The 21,109-nt window shown below is 39.0% G+C and overlaps 1 protein-coding gene across 2 annotated transcripts; it reads left to right on the top strand.

The window, feature by feature from the left end:
• Window positions 1-121: 121 nt before the first annotated feature.
• On the top strand, window positions 122-20,803 carry LOC100367860 (protein SGT1 homolog). Of its 2 annotated transcripts, none has more exons than XM_085497982.1 (12): window positions 122-149; window positions 263-311; window positions 2,148-2,235; window positions 2,665-2,734; window positions 5,970-6,094; window positions 6,521-6,561; window positions 6,682-6,812; window positions 10,811-10,907; window positions 11,408-11,515; window positions 12,177-12,264; window positions 18,937-19,133; window positions 19,492-20,803. In XM_085497982.1, exons 1-12 carry the CDS (start codon window positions 133-135, stop codon window positions 19,597-19,599), a joined length of 1,119 nt encoding a protein of 372 aa, XP_085354108.1. In that variant the 5' UTR covers window positions 122-132; the 3' UTR covers window positions 19,600-20,803. The 2 variants fall into 2 exon arrangements, with proteins under 2 accessions (XP_085354108.1, XP_085354107.1); XM_085497981.1 differs by having other exon boundaries at window positions 18,934-19,133.
• Window positions 20,804-21,109: the final 306 nt, after the last annotated feature.

Genomic DNA, 21,109 nt, shown 5'->3' with positions numbered 1-21,109 from the left:
TCATGATTTATTCAATAACTTTTATTTATATGTGAGTAAGTTACCAATAACTGATATACATTTATTTCAGTATTTTAAAATTAATTAATAAAATATAAATGTCCCATGATGCTCTGCAACGTGCATTTCAAAATGGCCGAGGTCTTCAGGTAAACAACTTTGCGTACACACGCTCGAAATTTGTTTTATTTTGCCATGTTTACCTTTGAGTTTATATCTTTATTTCAATCGTTTATTAAATCAACTGTCATTTTTCTTCCAGTAAAGCAAACGAATCGTTCGTGGATGAGAATTACGAGGAAGCAATTAAGGTACGTTGTAATTCAGTGATTGTATTCTGCAGACGTTTCCCGAAACTTCTCCGTGCGTAGTACTAATATTGAGTGAAACATACGGTATTATAGCCTTTGTATCGTTCATGAACAGTAACGCGGTTCTTGGTCCATCGTGTGGTGATTTTGTGATCAACCCGCGATGGACTGCAGCTATTAAGTAATGCGTACGCAATATCTTTTTTTCACTTCAGTGACACTTCCACATCTGTCATTTTATTTCAGTTGTAGTGGCACAATATTAAAATATGTACCCTTGTTTATTGGTGTGTATTGAAAATATGTGGCATATTTGATGGTATAAATTGTAGGATATATCGTGAACATTGAAACTTACAAAATAACAACGATTTAGCCAAAAACAACCCTCCTAGTCCAAATCAGGATTATTTTTACTAACGTGTCTAAATTCATAATTTTGTGCAACCAAATATTGGTGATTGTCCGGCTCCCAATTGAATTTTTATTCATATTTCATTTGTGATAACTTAAAATTATTCACTTGTTTTTAATTTTGCTATTTTTTCTAATGAGTAAAACTTGCTGAATTAAATTCAAATAGAATAATAATCCCTGTCATGTTCATGACCTTAAAACCCAGTGGTATTGCTCAAATGCCAGTGAAAATAAACTTTTTTTAACAGTGGGGGGGGGGGGCTATAACAATAAAACCAGTAGATATTGTCACTTTAACAATCTTGTCTGTACATGTGAGTATACTTACCTCACCTGGTTGTCTGCCAGTCAGTCTCTCTAGGTTTATTGCTTTGAAATCATGTTCTAACATGCATTGATTTATTATTTGCAAATAACTTGCAGTAATTCAAATCAAATCCAGGCGAATCACATTTTGTTTTCACCTACTCAATTCAGAAAAGTACACATTTAGATATTAGAGTTTCTCACATACACTTACAGTCAGCTGGCATGTCTGTTGTGCACCATATGAAAAAGGGGAAAGCTGTCATGCAAGCTCAGCCAAACAAACATTAAAGGTACATTCATTCTCTGACAATGGAGACAGTACATGCGCTGATGGAAATTATTTAGTTGTTGAGCTACATCTTGTCTCTTTTCGTTGCCTTTCATTGCATTAGCAAAAATGCCCTGGAAATCCTGTTTCCTGAGTTTTACATTTGATTTTGTGGAATTTGGATGTATTCACGACTTGTGTGTTTATTATGCAGTGTGAATCATTCCAGCTTACCACATTTTTTCAAACCAATTGTTTTAGCCAAACTGGTTTTTCATTGTAATAGACGTTTCCGAGGTCCTCTGGCTGCTTAGTTACCATGTGCACAGAACATGGATCAACAGTGAATACGTTTTGGTCAGCAGGAATATTTAGTTTTGGGCCAATGTTTTATTATAAGCATGTTGATTCCGTGTTGTAGGCATCCACATGTTACCTTTCAAATTTTCCAAACAAATTTTTTCAAATATGAAAAAACCTATTATTCACACACATTGTATAACATTATATTATATAACATTATAACATCTTGGTATCCATACATACATACAAATATATGTATGTCCATTATACTTAGGGGAAAAGCTGGAGCAATAGGCTCATAAGAGACTGGTTATAAAATTAACCCTCCCGCTTTCTGTTGCAAACTCATCCAGTATCTTAGCAACTAGAAACTCCTCTGAAAAACTTGTTGCATCTATTTTACACATTGACCAACAACATTTATTTAATCTCAAGCCCTTGATTATTACAATTCAGTTACATCATTGGGCAGTTCTACCAATGATGATGAAGTCATATTTAAATTCTTACACATATCAAATGCTTTGACCTCTACACAGCTTTACACAGAAGCTATTGAACAAGATGATCAGCCAGATTATTTTATTAAAAGAGCCCAAGCTTACATCAAACTGGAACAGTATTCAGGTTTGTATGCTAGTAATACATTGATGGCTTTAATTGTGCAGTTTTTATGAGATGAGTATAAATGAGTTATGGCCATCCAGTGTGTTGAAGGAAAGAACAGCTAAACTTCAAATTTTGATTACTTAATGCCAATTCATTAGTTGAAATTACATAAAAAAAACAAATATTTGATTCTAGAAAATGTTTGAAATTCACTTGGCTGTCATTAGTCACAGACCTGATACAAACTTAACTTGTATACAGACATATTCCATACATATATGATGATCTTATATGTATGAATGTTTGTAAATACTTTTGAATTTCTCTTATACACTCACCAGGTGAAGTCCTGAATGAACAAAATGTTACATGCTCTGTTCTTGAAGTACACCAGTTATCGTTATTTTTTATGATATTCTCAAAATCAAACTTGATATTATTTTACAGAAGCTATTAACGATGCCCAGAAAGCAATAGACAAGGAACCCAGAAATTCAAAAGCATATTTAAGAAAAGGGTTGGTACCATATCTCTTGTTATCAGTATACTGTGAAAACATTAATTATTCACGAGGTTTTACTAGTTTTCGTTTAAATGAAGTAATATTTTGGAAGCCTCTATACCAAATCTATTCATTCTTTGCACACGCTTTAACTTTATATGGAACTTGTACACTTAAAATTTGTACATTATACATGTATGTGTTAAGATGTTATGTGATCAAATCCAAGATGACTGACTGATTGTCATCTTGTTTCATGCTTAGACATTTTTTGTTCAAATTTGGCATATACATGTACATTCCTCTTGTGCATGATGATTCATTTTGTGATCAAATCAAAGATGTTCTACTGCCAGCCATTTTGCTTTTTTTTCATTTATGATACTGAAGACATGCTCCTAATTTGGATATGAAAATAGATGGCATAATATTACTACTAGTACACTATTGTTCTGCCCAGTTAAATTACATATTGTATCGGCAAATTTGCATACCAGTAAAATATGTTAATGACGTCTATTGTATTTATTGTACCGTTAAATTGGTTTACTGTACTCGACCGCGTTAGCGCCCATGCCCGGGCAAGCACCCACCCCCCACTTTTGCGCAATTTTTATATTTGGGGTCACATTCGGCAAAGCGCCCACCCCTTCAAAATGCAACTAATTTAAAACTTGGTCTTGCGTAACGAATCTTGGTAATCGTTTTTATATGATTTTGCGTGGATATCGACCGCTGTGAACATGTTGTGAATGCGTAGAACACGGTAACCGTGCGTAAACTACGCTTCGACAATGACCTGTTAATACAAGTAAAATGCGGTAAATATTTCATGCCATATACAGTTTACCTCTCAAAAATGGCTAGTTACTAGTTTTTTTGGAAAAACCATGTCGTTTATTCGCTGAAATCAATTCCAACAGATCGTACTTCAACATCGATAATTCACTTTCGCATTGCGTTACCGGAAAGTCTTCGGGAATTTCCGAAGAATTGCGTCAGTACAACACAGCATTGTGATTGGTTAATAACCAACTTGACCCATTTGGTCAAAGGACGCCTCTGCAAGTGAAATCTGCAAATGCATCATGGCGTAAAGTGATTTTCATCGAGAGTTTGCGTACGATCCAACACCTTCGTTATAGGAGATAATATGACAATTTTGACTTCGACTGTGTTCCAACAGACTCAAATGTTTTTAATTTCGTAAATTCTGGTGGTACGTAATTAATATTGTAATAAAATGTGCATATTTTTTGTGATCATTTCTGTTTCTTCATTGTGAAAATCAATGACGACTCAACTAATTCGTAATTTGATTTCCCTCAAAGACGTAATCTGTCACTAGATGAATCAAATTTTACATTTGCACTCTTTTTCGAGGGGGGTGCTCGGGTAAGCGCCCACCCCTAAAAAATCGTGATTTTCTGAGTTGAGGCCCCTGGGCGCTAACGCGGTCGAGTACGGTAATTGTTTATCCAAAATTAATGGTTGGGAACCTTTACTCTATAATGCGCTGGGGAGAACTATGTACACATTTCATTCACATTCACTTCTGAATTCATGTTTTTAAAAACAAAGTGAATATGCTTACAACAAGTAAAAATTAATACTTGTATTTATATGGTTGCCATCAGAAAATACCATATTTACTTGAAATGCACATAAACCAAAAAAAATGTATTATAGTTTACCAGGTCATTAAAATACTACTTATTAGTCCCCGTTCGGACGAAGTCCGAAAACAGGGACTTATAATTCGGTCTCCGTCCGTCTGTGTGTCCGTGCGTCCGTCCGGAGTCATATCTCAGAATCCCTTGGACCGATTCTGTTCATTCTTTGCATGTGCCTAGTACTTTATGTGGGACATATGCACATACAGTGGTTTAGCGATTCGATTCAAAATGGCCGACTGGCAGCCATCTTGTTTTTTGAAAATGTTGTATTTTGGACATGCTTTGTCAGTTTTCATTCAAACTTGGTACATAGATTATACATGTTAGGATACATGTCCATTATGATTTATTTCACAATTGGATCAAAGATGGCCTACTGGCAGCCATCTTGTTTTTTGAAAATGTCGTATTTTGGACATGCTTTGTCAGTTTTCGTTCAAATTTAGTACATAGATCATACATGTTAGGATACATGTCCCCGACCGTCTGTGAATTCCTGAGTCTGTCCGTCCGTGTGTTTGTGCGTCAGTCTATCCAACGTCATATTTCAGAATCCTGTGGACCGATTCCGTTCATTCTTTGCATGTGCCCAGTACCTTATGTGGGACATATGCACATGCAGTGGTTTAGCGATTTGATTCAAAATGGCCGACTGGCAGCCATCTTGTTTTTTGAAAATGTTGTATTTTGGACATGCTTTGTCAGTTGTCATTCAAACTTGGTACATACTAGTAGATTATACATGTTAGGATACATGTCCATGACGTTTTATTTCGCAATTGGATCAAAGATGGTCGACTGGCAGGCATCTTGTTTTTGTTTTTTTATGCGGTATCTTGGACGTGCTCTGTCAGTTACATGTACTTTTTGCATGTTAGGATGCATGTCCATGACAATTTGTTTCAAAATCTGGTCAAGGATGGCCGATTGACAGCCATCTGACTTTTTGGCCTTACTACTTCCACAATTTATGTACCATTTTCATTCGTATTTGGCACATACATCATACATATCAGTGTGTTTCATAATCAGATCAAAGATGGCTGAATAACAGCTGATTTTATTTTGGCCATATTACTATGACACAAAACACGTGTTTTGATGTAAATAGACAATCTGTTGTATACGCCACTTGGAACTCAAGTTTCAAGGACACGCTCGCGACAACCCCTCCGCTTTAATATGACGAGCACAAAGAGAACTTAACGGGGACTGTGTCATTTTCAATGACTTGTTTTGACTGTATCGGTAACAGGTCTGTCATTTACGTAAGCACATGCATTACTCATAGAGCTCAATGTGGTACTGTCAAATCATTAATTCTCATTGGATTGATTTCATTATTATGATATTTAGAGCATAATCACTAAGTTTCAAATTCACTGATTCACTAGTTCATGGCACTACATGTATTGTATCTATGTTAGTTATCATTGCACTAGTGTGCCCTCTAACCAGACTGACTTTGTAAGGTTCTTGAGTCAAAACGATATCCTTAGAGAGCATACTGTCTTAGAGGGCACGCCAGTATTATTGCAGTTATCCAGTCAACAACCTAATACTTTTGATTTCAGGATTGCATATTTTTATCTCGAGAAATATGTAAAAGCGAAAGAATCATTTTTGGAAGGTCAAAATTTGGATCCAAGTGACTCATCATTTAAAATGTGGATCAGGAAATGTGAAGCAGAACTAGATTGTGAGTATATTGATGTTTGTTTTTTTCGAATATATATTCATTATTTCTAATAAGGTTCCTGTAAAGTAGGGGGGATGGGTAATTTTCACTGGTTTTTATTTGCTGATGTTATTTTGAGCGAAAATAACACAAATGAACGCCTTCATCTTCACATTCATCATAGCTTTGCCATCATCCTTGGAGACAATTAGCACTTGTTTAGAATTGGGCAATAGTTTAGCTGGAGAGGGTAGTAAATTGGGGCAATAGTTTTTACTAAATTAGGACACTAGATTTTAGCATTAGATTAGTGGGGGCCGAGGTTAGATTTGAGTGCACTAGATTGGAGTGATAATTAAGCTGGGTAGTGTACTACATTGTATATTATCTATACAATGTATTAGGGTGCATTTCACAGCTTTACCTATTTTTTTTTTTCATTTTTAGTGGAGAAAGTTGAGGAAACTGGCTCAACAACAGCTGGTCAGGTGAGAAAAGAATTTTATTACCGTAACAAAATTGACGTCTGATCACATTGCCATGGATGCTGAAAATTATTCATAGATTTCTGTAATACAAGGTAAATCAAAATATGTTGTATTTTGCAGCCCATTGTTGGTATCGCCAATGGAAGTGTAGAGACAGGAACATCTGGAGATGTATCATCAAGCACACCTGAACCCCATTCATCATCACCTACGCCCCCACAGCCTCAGCCTGTCAGTCCTCCCAAGATAAGGTAATAATATCAGCTGCAAAGTCACAAAGAGGTTACTGGCACCAAAATGAGTAAAAAAAAACTGCTTAACGTTTTTGACTCCCATGTGCGAAGCACAAAATGGGAGTCTTTGCAGTTAGTGTGTCTGTATGTGTGTATGTGTGTATGTGTGTGTGTATGTGTGTCCGACTGTTCCACTGCTATCTCAAGAACCATACATCGGTTTTTGATGAAACTTGGTGCATAGATGCTCTGGGCCAATGCGCAGATTTGATTAGGTTTTGGTAAAAATCCATGCTCGTTAATTACCTAATTTGCATGATAATTAGCTAATTTTTAGCTGTTCTATGACTGTTCCACTGATATCTAAAGAACCACTCATTGGATTTTGATGAAACTTGGTACATAGATGTTCTGAACATATGCGCAGATTTGATTAATTTTTGGTAAAAATCCGTGCATATTAATTACCTAATTTGCATGATAATTAGCTATTTTTTAGTGGTGCCATGACTGTTCCACTGATATCTAAACAACCACTCATTGGATTTTGATGAAACTTGGTACATAGATGCTCTGAACTAATGCTAGGTTTTGATTAGTTTTTGGTAATAATCCGTGGATACTAATTATCTAATTTGCATAATGATTAGTCAATTTTCGGTTTTTCCACTGATATCTCAAGTACTAATCATCACATTTCAATGAAACTTGGTACATAGATGTCATACGACACTGCACAGACCTGATAGTTTTTATGGTAATATCAGTACATATTAATTACCTAATTTGCATAATTAATTAATTTTCAGCATTTGATATAAGTAGTTAGCATTACATTTCAATGAAACTTGGTACTTACATACTCAAGGATTATGCAGAGATTGATTGTTTTCGATAAATATTTGTGCATATTAATCACCTAATTTGCATAATTAGTTAATGTTCAGCTTTTCCATGGGTATCTCAAGTACTAATCATCGCATTTCAATGAAACTTGGTACATAGATCCTTTAGGACTATGCAGAGACCTGATTAGTCTTAGGGTAAATAATTGTGCATATTAATTACCTAATTTGCATAATTAATTTTCAGCTTTTCTACTGATATCTAAAGTACTAATCATCACATTTCAATGAATCTAGAATTATGCAGACCCAATTAGTTTCCGGTAAATATTTGTGCATATTAATCACCTAATTTGCATAATTAACCAACTTTCACACTGATATCTCAGGTACTATACATCACATATCAATGAATGTACATGGATGCTGTAGGACAATAGACAGACTTGAATAATTGTGGGTTACAATCTGTACATATTAATTACCTAATTTGCATAATTAACCAATTTTAAGCTTTCACACTGATATCTAAAGTACCGTAAAAACTCCAAAATTTCGACCGGTTTTAAATAATTGGTGTTAGAAATGTGACGTGTTTTTAGAGTCAAAATTAAGGTGCATTTTCGGACGGTCGAATTTTTCAGAATAGAAATCAGCAAATGAAAAAATGGGGATGATAGACAGTGTGCTTCATTAGTTTTTAAAAAATGCAATGTCCGTCAATTGACGTAAACTTCCTCATGTTTCACGGTAAAAGCAAAGGTCGTGGCCGAGTTGTAACTCAAAATCTAAACAAAGTCATCAATCAGTGAGTATTATGACAAGCAAAACAAAACATCAAGACGCGGAGAAGAGGTCAGCACAAAACTAATAGGTCAAAAGACAAAGCTGTCTCGCACTACCTAGAAAAACTTGCGAATGTTCGAAGTACAGGTACCCATTGGACAAAAGATGCATGGAAGTTTAGCAAACTATCTCCCCGACCCAGTGCAATGTATCCGGTTAGAATCAAAGCTCACGTGTCCCTTATTTGAGGGACCAAATTCTGCCGTAAATTCGCCCTTGGATTAAAAAATAAAATGGGATTTAAGAAAATAAAATGGGACTTTTAAGATGTATTTTGGCGTCATTTTTCGGACATTTCAATCAATCCTGCCGCCTAAAATAGAGTCTAAGTTTTACCGTAGTCATTGACGTTTGTCTATTCAAGAGTACACGTGTATGATTTTTATCGTGACTAGCGTGAGCGGGTAAGCTTCCTTTCGAGAATGAGCTGTTATCACTGTGAACAATGTTAAATTATTCTTCAGATGACCAGTTTATTTTTTAAAAACAACTAATTTTTTTATTTAAAAAAAATCATGCCGTTTTCGCATCAAAATCCAAGCCAAAACATCGTACTACAACACCAATCTCTTCCGCATTGCGTTCAATAACATTAACATATTTAAATAAGCTATGGTAATTTGAACACGTTGGCATCATCCAGCTTTTTGATTGGTTAATTAGCGATTTGACCTATTTGACCTAAGAGAACATGGCGGATATCCTACAGCATCAAACGTTTATACGAGACCGGAATCATTCGCTTACGATGAAACTAAGTTGACTTTTATTTGTATTTCATAACCATTCAACAAATTTATTTTGTGTACATTATTATAATCACTACTGAGTACAGTAATAATCAACAATTCAGAAACGCAGCATGCCGAGATTTTTGTGTTCGTTTTTATTTCAAACTTCGTTTATTTAGAATATATTTTCGTTACCAATAAAATAAAAATCTCTCAGTCAATCAGAAACCCGGATTCATGCCTTCGAGGAAGGTCCCGTTTGAACGCTCACATCGTGTTTTTTTTTCGTTTGTGGGAAAACTAAAACTGGTCGCAATTTTCGAATAAGAATGAGTCGGCAATTTTTAGTGGAATCGAAAATTTGGAGGTAAATAAAACACCGAAACCCGGTAAATAAATAGGCGATCGAATTTTTAGAGGGGTCGAAATTTTGGAGTTTTCACGGTACTAATTATTCCATTTCAATGAAACTTAGTATAAAGATGCTCTAGGACAATGTACAAACCTAATTAGTTTGGGGTAAAAATCTGTTCATATTAATTCCCTAATAAGCATAATAATTCATAATTTTTTGGTTCTAATCACATTTCAATTAAACTTGGAGACATAGATTTTCTGTTACATTGCGCAGACCTCATTAGTTTTACACTCAAATCTGGTCATATTAATTTTCTGATTTGCATAATTAGTTTTCAGCTAAGTAATTTTGAATTATATTTAATGTGTCTCCAATACTCTCAGCACATGGGAGTTCTTTCTAAGCTTTCTTTGATTTACCTTGTGTCTGAAACCGATCACATTGGAACTTTGCACATACTCTACACATCATGTCCCACATATACATTTTTTCATGATCGAATTACAAATGGCTGCTGGCAACCATTTTAAAGAATAATGCTGTTCAGGAGCCATATATTAAACTTCACGCATATAGATTATGTCACACGTATTTACATGCATTAGTTTCAAATTCTGTGTAAAAAACTGACTTGTTAAGTTTTCTTAACTCTTACACAAAATGTACTGTGTCATGTCATCTTTAACAAAATAAACTTCCAAATCTGCAATTTGATGAAACAGAGTACAAAATGTGGATTTGGAGGTTTATTTTGTTGGAGATGACATGACAGTACATTTTGTTTAAAAATTCTTAAAATTGTGTAAATTGTGAGGAACTTATGGCATTAAAAGTGTTATTTTGAATCATTGTCATTACTCATTATAATGAATCTGAGCGTCTGATGTAAAACATTTCATGGTTGGATAGATAGCCACAATTATGGAAAATTATCATCAATTCAATGTTAACTTTAAATCAAATCTGTAGAATATGATATTTCATGGTGATAAAGTTTGATCAATATCTTAAATTACAAACTTGAGCATATTTGGGATAGGACTGTTAAAGGCCAACAAATAGTTGGCAGTTGATGTTGCCTTTATCTCAAGGCTTGAAATTCAGAAAGTTTTTGAAGGCAATTGATTTGATGCCCAATGATTTGACCTTGTTACTCTTCGATATTTAAATTTGGCCTTGAAACTGGGTGGTTTAGTTTAAACCATGTATCATTATATTATCATATTATCTTTACAGACATGACTGGTATCAGACAGAAGTACAGGTTGTCATCAGTATTATGATCAAAAATGCAAAGAAAGACAATGTCAAGGTGGAATATACAGATAACACAGTATGTATCATCAATTACACTACCTATATATGTTCATTCCATGGGAACCCATCTTATCTGCCATAATAGTAATGCTAGGTAGTTTTTCTCCTGTCACAAATCACAACATTTGATAAGTAGGGTGAAACCTCCTCCCTTTCAAATTAATACACAGTATATAGGACTCTGTGTAATTTACAACATGACTAATTCTTGATTTTTCTAAGCAAACAAGTGATGGAGAAAATAAGGGGTATTGCTTCTAGTTTCCATAGTCACAAACATCTTGAGTAATCATCTTAATACATGTCTGACCAAATGCTCAAAAATTCATAATATAAACTTTATATTAAGTTTATGAACACTTACGAGTGAACATCTAATGGTGCTCTCAGCCATGCATGCATTGTGTGAACCGAATGGCTCATTAAATCTTTTATGTGACATTAGTTACATTATGATCGTTATCCTTAACTTTGGTTATTTTAGAGCTAATTAATTATATTGCATATTGTTCACAGGTTACTGCAAATGTGACGTTACCATCAGGGAATGATTACACACTTCATTTAAATCTGGCTCATCCTATAATAGCTGAGAAATCTATTACAAGAGTCTTTGCTACAAAGGTAGGTATATTATATAGGTTTTATTTTCACATAAATGGTTTAAAATAGATTTGAAAGGCCTCCTATACCATTGCCTACAAATGTCTTTCTAGGCCTCTTGTGCTATTACTTGTCTTTATACATATATTCTACGCAGGTTACAATAAACAGTGAACAAGTATCAAATTCATTTCCTAGAACCAAGTAGTCAAAACATGGTGAGGTGACTGTTGTCTTCCCAATAAAACCCAGCATTGAAAAGCAGCAACATTTTTATTTTTAACACTCATTGGAATACGAGTGCATTAACACTATGCTGCTTCTACAGATGGAAAATCATGTTCAAAGTTGTGCATTTGCACCATATTTTGCTATATTTTTCGTTTCTCGCAAAATGTGAATGATAGTCAGTTCTGGCTCCGTACACATTTATTTGTGTTTGTTTTTTGTGCACAATATGTCAAATGAATGAGTTTATATGCCGGGAAGATTAAATTCAGATCACATATATCAATTGTAGATTTCACTGACCTCACTGAATGTGACCTTGGTATGCATGAATGACGTATATGCAGCATTCTCATACTACAGAACATTTGAAGGAATTCTGAAAAAGCTAATTGAGTGGGTACCTGATCATTGTGTCTATATTATTATCATTGTTCATTTCATTTTATTCTAGATTGAGTTGAAGTTAAAGAAAGCAGATGGGCTCAGGTGGACTAGTCTTGAAGGTGAAGCAGGTGTTAAACTGAAGCAAATGACGAAAGGTACAACCTACTTTATGGCAACTAGATCTGCACCTGATAAGTGTTATTTAAACCTTACTGACAATGATAAGATCGGGTTGGGTTGGGAAAAAAAACAGGTAGTCCATTGAAAAAATAAAAATATTTGTCAATTCACTACGTTCAATTACCCACCATAGACTCTGGTCAGTCAAAATGACTATTTTGAACTGTAGGCATTAATCAGCGATTCTGCCGATGACAGAGAAATAGAATCTAGGTCAGGGGAAGCCCCATGACCCCAAGATTCTTTTACCCCTTACGTCACGAACCCATGAGGCCACATGGCAGCGCCATAGGCAGCTGTACAATCACTCTTCTTTCATCTCCGCCTTGTCGGGAATGATTCTGAGCGGCTCTGCCTGGCTCTGTTGCTTTTTCCTGTCCGGGTTTCTGGCGTGGGTTGTTGCCGCTGTACGGCATCCGACATTGTAGCTGGTAGGATAAGTTTTCCTTGTCATTTTTACCCACATGTCGTTTTCCCCTTTGTGTGTAGTATTTTTCACAACAAAGAAATTAAAACCCAGCGCCACTACGTAACCACTTGCTGGTTTCGCGGCAACACCTTTTACAACTGTATTTCGTTTTTCCCTCATGCATGTCGTCTTTTATTAACAATGTATTTAGCAATATATAGATGTAATGACAGCACCAGGGCTCGCTGCCATTTTCTTTTCGGTCTCCTCGTGTTTCGAGTCGACTGTGCAGTGATTATATTCAGAATTTACCAGCATAGAACCCGCATCCGAGATACAATGTCATAGCTGCGTGCGGGGTTTGGGGTTTTTGCGTGAAGGTGTGTGTTTTTTCACTGGAGTTCTGAGGCCTGAGATTTTCTTTCAGAGCCATCAAAATTGCTGAGACTGACCGCGTCACAGCAAGGTCACGCGTCCAGTAAACAAATCGGTTAAAGTGAATTGCTTGTTTTACATGAGTGGAAAGTCCTCACACTCGGCTACTGGTGCTTCGTGTACCGGGACGTCGAGTAGGAGGCCCGATGGTGGAGGTACCGATATTTTTCTCGGTCTCACCCGCTGATCGGAGGGCATTCTCACAGTCTGTTTTTTCAGGCGGTGGTTTACCGGATTTTACCGGCTGCAGCGAGGCTGTGCCCCCGGAAGCTTTCCTCCTATGGGGCCCGTTGCGAGTCCCTTTGTGGACCCTTCCTCGCACGGCGCGGGGTTTGCCTCCGAGTTGAGGGCTTTGGTCGAAGGACTGTCGGGGCAATTGCGTCCCTGGCAGGCCAGGTAGATCAGACGCAGTCGGAGCAAGCTGTCTCCACTGTGTCCCCTCGCTGGGCAAGCAGGAAGAAACATAAAAGCATGTTTGCATTCAAACACGTCTCTTCCGGGGAACCCCCGTTCCCAGCCGCGGCTCTCCCACTATTTTTGGGGGAAGCCGAGGCTCAGGCTAATTGCACTGGGCCTCCTCTGGAGCCTCGGGCACTGAATGCCAACGGGGTGCTGGCAGCCAAGCCTCCGATCTCGGGGCAGGGCTTTCAGGGCAGGGCACCCCCCCTACTTTCAGCCAGCTAGGGTTCGTCACATGGTAACGGTACAACGGTAACGAATTTATCCTTGTGTCTGGTCTCCGCTGTGGGTTTTGACTCCTTTCTTGCCGACCCACGGGCGTCCCCAGAAGGAACCGACACTGTCATGAGACACTCAGTCGAACACGCTCCCTCTCACATATTCAAAGTGAAAGGAGACACAGTTCGCTCGTGTCTGATACAGCCGGTACTCCGGGCGGCCCCTCAGAGTCTTCCATCCGTATGACTCAGTGAGCCATGCTTTTGGGGTGATACGATGTAGATACCCCCACCCTTGATCCTAGTGCGACCACGTAAGGTTGCTTCAACGCTTATGGGATCACGGGCGTCGGGATCCAAAGCAACCCCGTCGGCAAGTCTCTCCCTGTCCGTCTGAGTGCGGAGTGGGGCACAGAGCACGTAAACGGTGTTGATAGGCGGCGTTGGTCAGCCGTGGAGGGTGTAACGCTTAAGGCCCCCGGGTGGGGAAAACATTAAGCAACACTTCCCAATGGACCAAATGCTACCCAGTCGGTGTGGTTTCGGGATCAGACCCATAGCATGGGATGAGACCAAAACGCCCCCAACCGGATTCCAAGGCTCCTCCCCCAGACCCCGGTACCACGAATTTGGCAAACCGGGCAAAAAGGGACAGCTGCGTTTCATGGGCGTCCTTGTCAATCGAAGACGACCCATCGAGCCCTGAGGGCAGAGTTGCTTGAGCGCATTATTGTGCATGTCCAGGACTCTGAAGACCTTGGAGGCAGAACGCACCAGGGGGATAGGCGTTCGGCGTTAGGCCAGGTCACAACTTAGTGACTACTTCAGGCCTTGGGGAACTCACCTCATGGGAGAAGGGAGCACCCTCCCCCTCGCAACTGCCGAACCCATGGCCACATATCCCTGTCGTACACAGATTGCGCCGGTGTATTCCGGTTTGGAGACAGTGGGTGACCGATCCCTGGACCTTTCCAGGTGGTGACATCCTGTTACGAGATACCGCTGAAATCTCCATTTCCCCCCATGAGTGTTTCCCCTGTTGGGCACTGCCAGGGGACTCAATCAGACAGGAAGTAGCAGTTTGCTTGAGACAGACGCCATACACAGGGTACATCAGCAGGAACTAAGTCCAGGCTTCTACCCAAATGTGTTTGTAGTACCAAATCTACAAGTGGCAGCCGTCCAGTTTTGGACCTAGGCAGACTGAATCAGTACGTGCTCCTCGATCGGTTCCACATGGAGACACCATTCAGGGTTCTTCTCTCCATCCACCGTTTTGACTGGCTAGCCCCGCTAGACTTAAGCGGGGCCTACCTGCACGTACCGATGCACCCAGCGAGTTGCCATCTCCTTCGAATTGCCCAGCTGGACCAAGTATTCAAATTTTGGGTGCCCCCCCCCCCCCCATTCGGGTTAGGCACAGCGCCCTATGTGTTCAACCGCATGATGAAACAGGTAGTGCTGCTGCTTCACCAGATGTTGGTACACCTCAATCCATACGCAGACTACTGGTTACTAACAATCCGGGCAAGGGGTTAATAGCCAAACACATCAGGCTAACACAGGATTTACTTCACCAGTTGGGCTTATTAGTAAATCGACAAGTCCCACCTCGACCCAACGCGCAGTTGGTGTCCCTGGGCATGGAGTTTTGACACAGAGGTAAGCTTGGCTTATCAAGCGTGTTGCTTAGCGCTAAGCAGCCTAGCCGAATGCCTAGTCAGTGTCCCTCCGAGAACTAATGCGGATCATTGGAATGATGACCTCAGTTCAAAGGGCGTTCCCCAGGCCGCACTACGCAGCCGCCCGGTATATCGCTTGTTATAACGCCGAGCTCTCCTATGGGAACTAGATAGGCAGGTTTCGATCTCGGACCAAGTGAAGGAAGCCCTGCCCTGGTGGTCGTCACTGGCCAACCTCAGACAGGGGGGTCTCTTAGACCTACTCGCCGCAGGTATGACTCTGGTAACAGATGGCTTCCCCCAGGGTTGGGGAGCGCATCTTTTGGACCAACAAGCCCAAGGATATGGCCCCCGCATTAGTTTCGGAACTACCATATCAACCGGCTCGAACTGAGAGCAGTGTACTTAGCACTACCACGCTTTCTACCCGTAGTTCGAGACCACAGAGTCCTGCTCCGCACAGGCAACGCAGCGGTGGTCTCCTTCAAGAAGGGGGGGGGGATATTCCCCATCGTTGTCGGTCCTAGCGGAGCAAATCCTCCTTTGGTGCCTGGAATACAATGTGGAGCTAACCGCACACCACCTTCCGTGGAAAATAGTCTTCCTACTGGCCCTCGCTTCAGGTAGGCGTCGGCCAGAGCTGGGGGCATTGTCCTTCTCGGATGATGTACCGCCGTTATAGACAATCAAGTTGTGCTAAAGACACGAATCGGGTTTCTCGCCTAGAACCAAATCCCACGATCCTCACCCGATCGTCATCCCCCGGCTGTCAAATTTTGTCTGCCCGGATGGTTGGGAGGAATTGCTTCTCTACCTGGTTCGAGCACGGAGTTGCCAACAAATCGTACTAAGGATTTGGAACGGGGTGTCAGGCACATATCTTTGTGTTATGGCCCAGGCAGATAGGATAGGCCGGCCTCCCCAACTTCCATTACCAGGTGGTTTACTGCGACTGTATTAGAGGTCTAATACTTTATATTCCTTGACACGGAGCTCGCAGAGACACCAAGTATGAGCGCATGAGGTCTGTGCGATTGCTAACTCGCTAGTGCTAGTGTCGAGCACACATGGAGGGTAGGCTTCTGGAGAACGCAGAACGTCTTTATCAACTACCACCTAAGAGACATCAAATCCATTGAAAAGGGTCTCTCTAGGTTGGGTCCCGTTGTAGCGGGTCAGTCTTGGTTTGCTGACCCAGCCCAAATGACCGCTAGGGTCCCTGCACCAGTGTTCTCCCCAGGAATTTAAACCACTGTGGCGGCCTAATTTGCATATCATTTACATAATAATAGAAATTGACCAAAGCACATTTACACCCACACAATAAACAACATATATTTTCAAAAACAAAGTGGCAGATATTTATTTGCTTTACACAGTGTTATAAACACTTTTACTTTGGGCACTTTTGTAATATTAATGAGCTCCGTCACAGTGCAAATATTTTTGTTTGGAGTCAAAAAATTACGTTTCACAACTTAGAAGAGTTTGAATTTAAAAATGAAACATTCTCAAAATGCAAATACTGCAGACTAAAAAGAAACAAATAAATTGTGAAAGATTAAATGAAACTCATCTGAAACGTTCCAGCCAGGATTATGTTCAAGACTTTCATGATCTTATTTACTACAAAATTCTCCTCCAAAAAAATCGACCACGTAATTATTTGGCGGATTGTTGGTTATTATTCCGACCATCAGCTTCTACAACGTTTACATTTACAATAAATGAACGAACAAATAACACTTCCAAACAATCATCAAAGTTACGGCGTGACATAACTTACTTCGCGATGTTATACACCGGTTATACCAATAATTCCTCTTACTCGGTCATGATGCCATGCAAAAATTAAATACTTCTTTTTTTATATGAATAAAACGTAAAATTTTAACTAGTTTTATCGGGAGAAATTATTTTTGATCACTCGATCACTTCGTGAAAAACACAGACCCGCCATGATAGCTGTGACGCGTTAGTTGACCGCATATGTCCTTTGACCCGGTGGGTCAAAAACGCCATTAACCAATCAGAATGCCGCATGGTAATGCCGGTAGAACCCGAAGTTTTCCGAATGATCGTGATCATAAAAATTACATTGCGGAAGTAAAGCGATGTCGTAGCACGATGTGTTGGTATGGATTTTAGATGAAACCTGCATGATGGTATTCGAAAGAGGTGATTAGCAATTTTTGAAAGGTAAAAGAAGTCTTGAAAGAAGAATTTTTACATGATTCACGATGATAACAGTTCAAATGTATTTTACCCAATCACGCAATAAACACCTTGTTTTTTCTTGAGTAGCGTATTAAACTGATCGTGAACTCCGCTTTGCCCATGTTACATCGGGGTGGAATTGATTTTGAATGAATTTTAGCTATCAATCTAAAGACTGCATCTATCATCAGAAAATATTTACTTACAAAGAGGTGCTAATTTTACAAAATTGACTTGTATTGTTTAAAGCCGATACCACATCGCACGACTATGTCTTTTGTTTACAAGTTATTATCCACGACTGGCAGGATGCTTGTCGGTCGGTACGTAAGTATAATAACAATATGACAATAGTCGGACGCGTTTCCGTGGTGGTCGCTATTTTTGAGTGCCGGTCGGGCCGACCAGCGTGACGAAATCCCCAATGAAAAAAGCACTGTGGCGGTCTTGCTAATCACCGTGGCGGTGTCAGACCGGTGTGGCGGCAAATCGAAGCACTGTGGCGGGACCGCCACGCTGTTTACATCCTGGGGAGAACACTGCTGCACATAGGCAATAAGTCAGTCCGGCATTTTATATGGACAGGTTTCTCTACCATCAGCACTCCCCTGGAAGCTCCCAGGTCTCGCTTTGCGGCCTATGCCCTCATGCAGAACTGTTTCGGTCTTTACTTCGAAAGCTTATTACCCCCCAGAATTGGGTTGGGATCTAGCTTTCTCTGGCACACCGAACCCTGTCACCGTAGCAGCATTTTGGCTTCTTGCTCCGGGGACAGCACAGGCAAGGTAAGACACCACCCTTTTTTGAGTCTTAACTAGGGTGTTGAATTTGTTTTCATCTCGGACTGGGAAAAGACTTTCATAATTTTTTCTGTTTGCTCGGAAAAACCCGCCACCTATCGGCGTCTGACTCTGCCTACAGTTCAAAATAGTCATTTTGACTGACCGGAGTCTATGGTGGGTAATTGAACAAAGTGAATTTAGGCGAGGGTTCAATTTTATTTTATGGTATTTTGTTATGGTATCTTGAGCATACTCACTAGGTGTCAAATTCACAGATTTGTCTGTGAAACAATGAGTTCAGTTTTAAAGTTACAAGTTTACATGGATTTAATTTAGCATATTTACTTGTCATGAAAAATTTACATGACCTTGAACTTACAAAAGTACACTTCTGATCATTAGTACAGGCTGCTTTTCATTGAAATGTTATGTTTATTTCTAGAAGCTGTTGAAGCTTCAAGTGTTACTAAAAAATATCCGTCATCCAGCCACCATTCAACAGACTGGGATAAATTAGCTCGGGATGTTGAGGAGGAAGAGAAAAATGAGAAGCCAGAAGGTGATGCAGCACTCAATAAATTATTCCAACAGATTTACCGAGATGGAAACGATGAAGTGAGAAAAGCCATGAATAAATCTTTCGTAAGTATAAGTTTGATGTGGAAGGTGGGAAAGACATCCCCTAAATCGTTCATAAGTATAATTTAATGTGGGAGGCAGAAGAAGTATCCGTTAATTGTTGGATACACAATAACAGTTCTGGGTCATATTCTCATCTAGGACCACCCCCTCAGATGAATGGCGTTCTCTTAAAAGACACAACATTGGCAAGTGATCAGATTAGCAAATAAAATCCATTCAAACCCATTCTAGAGTGATAACCACTGTGCCATACAACATCATGATATAGCCAGGACTCAAACTCACAACCTTTTAGAGTGTACAGTAATGCCTTCTGTATGGGGATTATTTATTGGTTTATTTTGTGGTTTCCTTCTAGATGGAATCTGGAGGTACAGTCTTGAGTACAAATTGGAACGAAGTAGGTGAAAAGAAGGTGGGGGTAAAACCACCTGATGGCATGGAATGGAAAAAGTATGACAAATAAGCAGACACCGATCAGCGTACTCACTAACACAGTTTCACCTGAGTTGTATTGTTTCCTGTATTTTGTTGAAATCCTTTGATGTGTAAAATAATTTGTCTGGTGTTACCAATTGCAGCAGTTCACTGGATATTAGGGTCACTTTAAGAATATATTCTGCAGATAATTTGTGAACGTTCACATTATACAAAATTAAAAGGATTTAACATTAGAATGATATGTACACCAAACTATTTTGTTTTGTTGTTTTCAGACAGTGCAAAAGTAGTTGTTTGTTCGTATGCTTTGAGGATTTTGCAAAATTTGTGTGTAAACACATAAGTACGTTTTCGTGGAAAATTCAGCCGTGTATTTTTTTTCTTGTGATATTGAACAGTTGTTCAATAAAACTGAGAAAATTGTTTTTTATTTTCCCCTTTTTTGTGACATTTCAAAGATTCAAATTAATTTGCATATTTTGGGATAATTATTAAGCTTATTTGTTTGTAAGCCGTCCTCCCTCCTTACATTTCAAAGTAACGTCAAACAATGAATCTCTTTTTCACAGCTTTAATAGTCCTCCCTATTTGAATTATGAGGACAGGTCATAAATTGGTTGAAGCTGAATTTGAGACAGTGATGCATTTAGGTACTGATCTAAGAGTCAATCTAGATCTGATTTAGTTAATTTGTGATAACGTAGCTATCGACTTAGGTTTACGTCCACAGTTGTCGCTATGCATCATGTTTGATACAAAACTTGTACAACACGTGTCAAAACAACAGCTGTGCAACAACTATGCCATACTGCGAAATGATTATTGCCTGCATCGCTGTGACTGTAGCATGCTGCGCAGTGACTGTAGCATGTTGCGCAATGACTGTAGTATGCTGCACAATGACTGTAGTATGCTGCGCAGTGACTGTAGTATGCTATGCATCAACTAAGTATAAGAGACAATAATACAACTTGAATAAAACACACCAGATTATTTGTGTTTTCCATGAGGTGTACTTTTTGTTATACCTACACCTCTCAAACCAAGATTTAGCTCTAGCATTGATTATAGTTTTCCTTTGTGTGAAAATTTAACAGCAAAATTAACTCTGTATATCTGACATACCAACAGTTGATATAATCAACTCTCATTCTGTGGTGTTGGTTGATTACGCAACTCATGAATATATAATGCATCTGTAAATAAAAGTTCCTCTGTTCAACCTGTCATTGATGTCTAATTGTGTCAAACTTGTGTTGCTTTCTCTGATAAGCTACCTAGCACCTATACTTTCCAGCCAAACATATTTCACCTATAAAAACTAATCAAAGAAAGTCTGTGTGCTGAAAGAATTGAAGACATGAAATAATAAACTGGACAGTGTTTTAGTATTACCGGGTACATTATATTAAATGTGAAAAATAATTCCATAAATGACTTTAGATATTGTATAATTGCATAGGTGTCAACCAAAAAGTAATTAGGTCTGTGATTTGTCCTGGTTACCTGTATGTACCCAATTTAAAATATGCTAA

This window comes from Saccoglossus kowalevskii, chromosome 4 (assembly GCF_978046115.1).
Source record: "Saccoglossus kowalevskii chromosome 4, keSacKowa6.1, whole genome shotgun sequence".
In the NCBI taxonomy this organism is placed as follows: domain Eukaryota; kingdom Metazoa; phylum Hemichordata; class Enteropneusta; family Harrimaniidae; genus Saccoglossus; species Saccoglossus kowalevskii.
The sequence above is the reverse complement of the archived record's forward strand: the minus strand, read 5'-3'. Positions and strand labels throughout refer to the sequence as shown.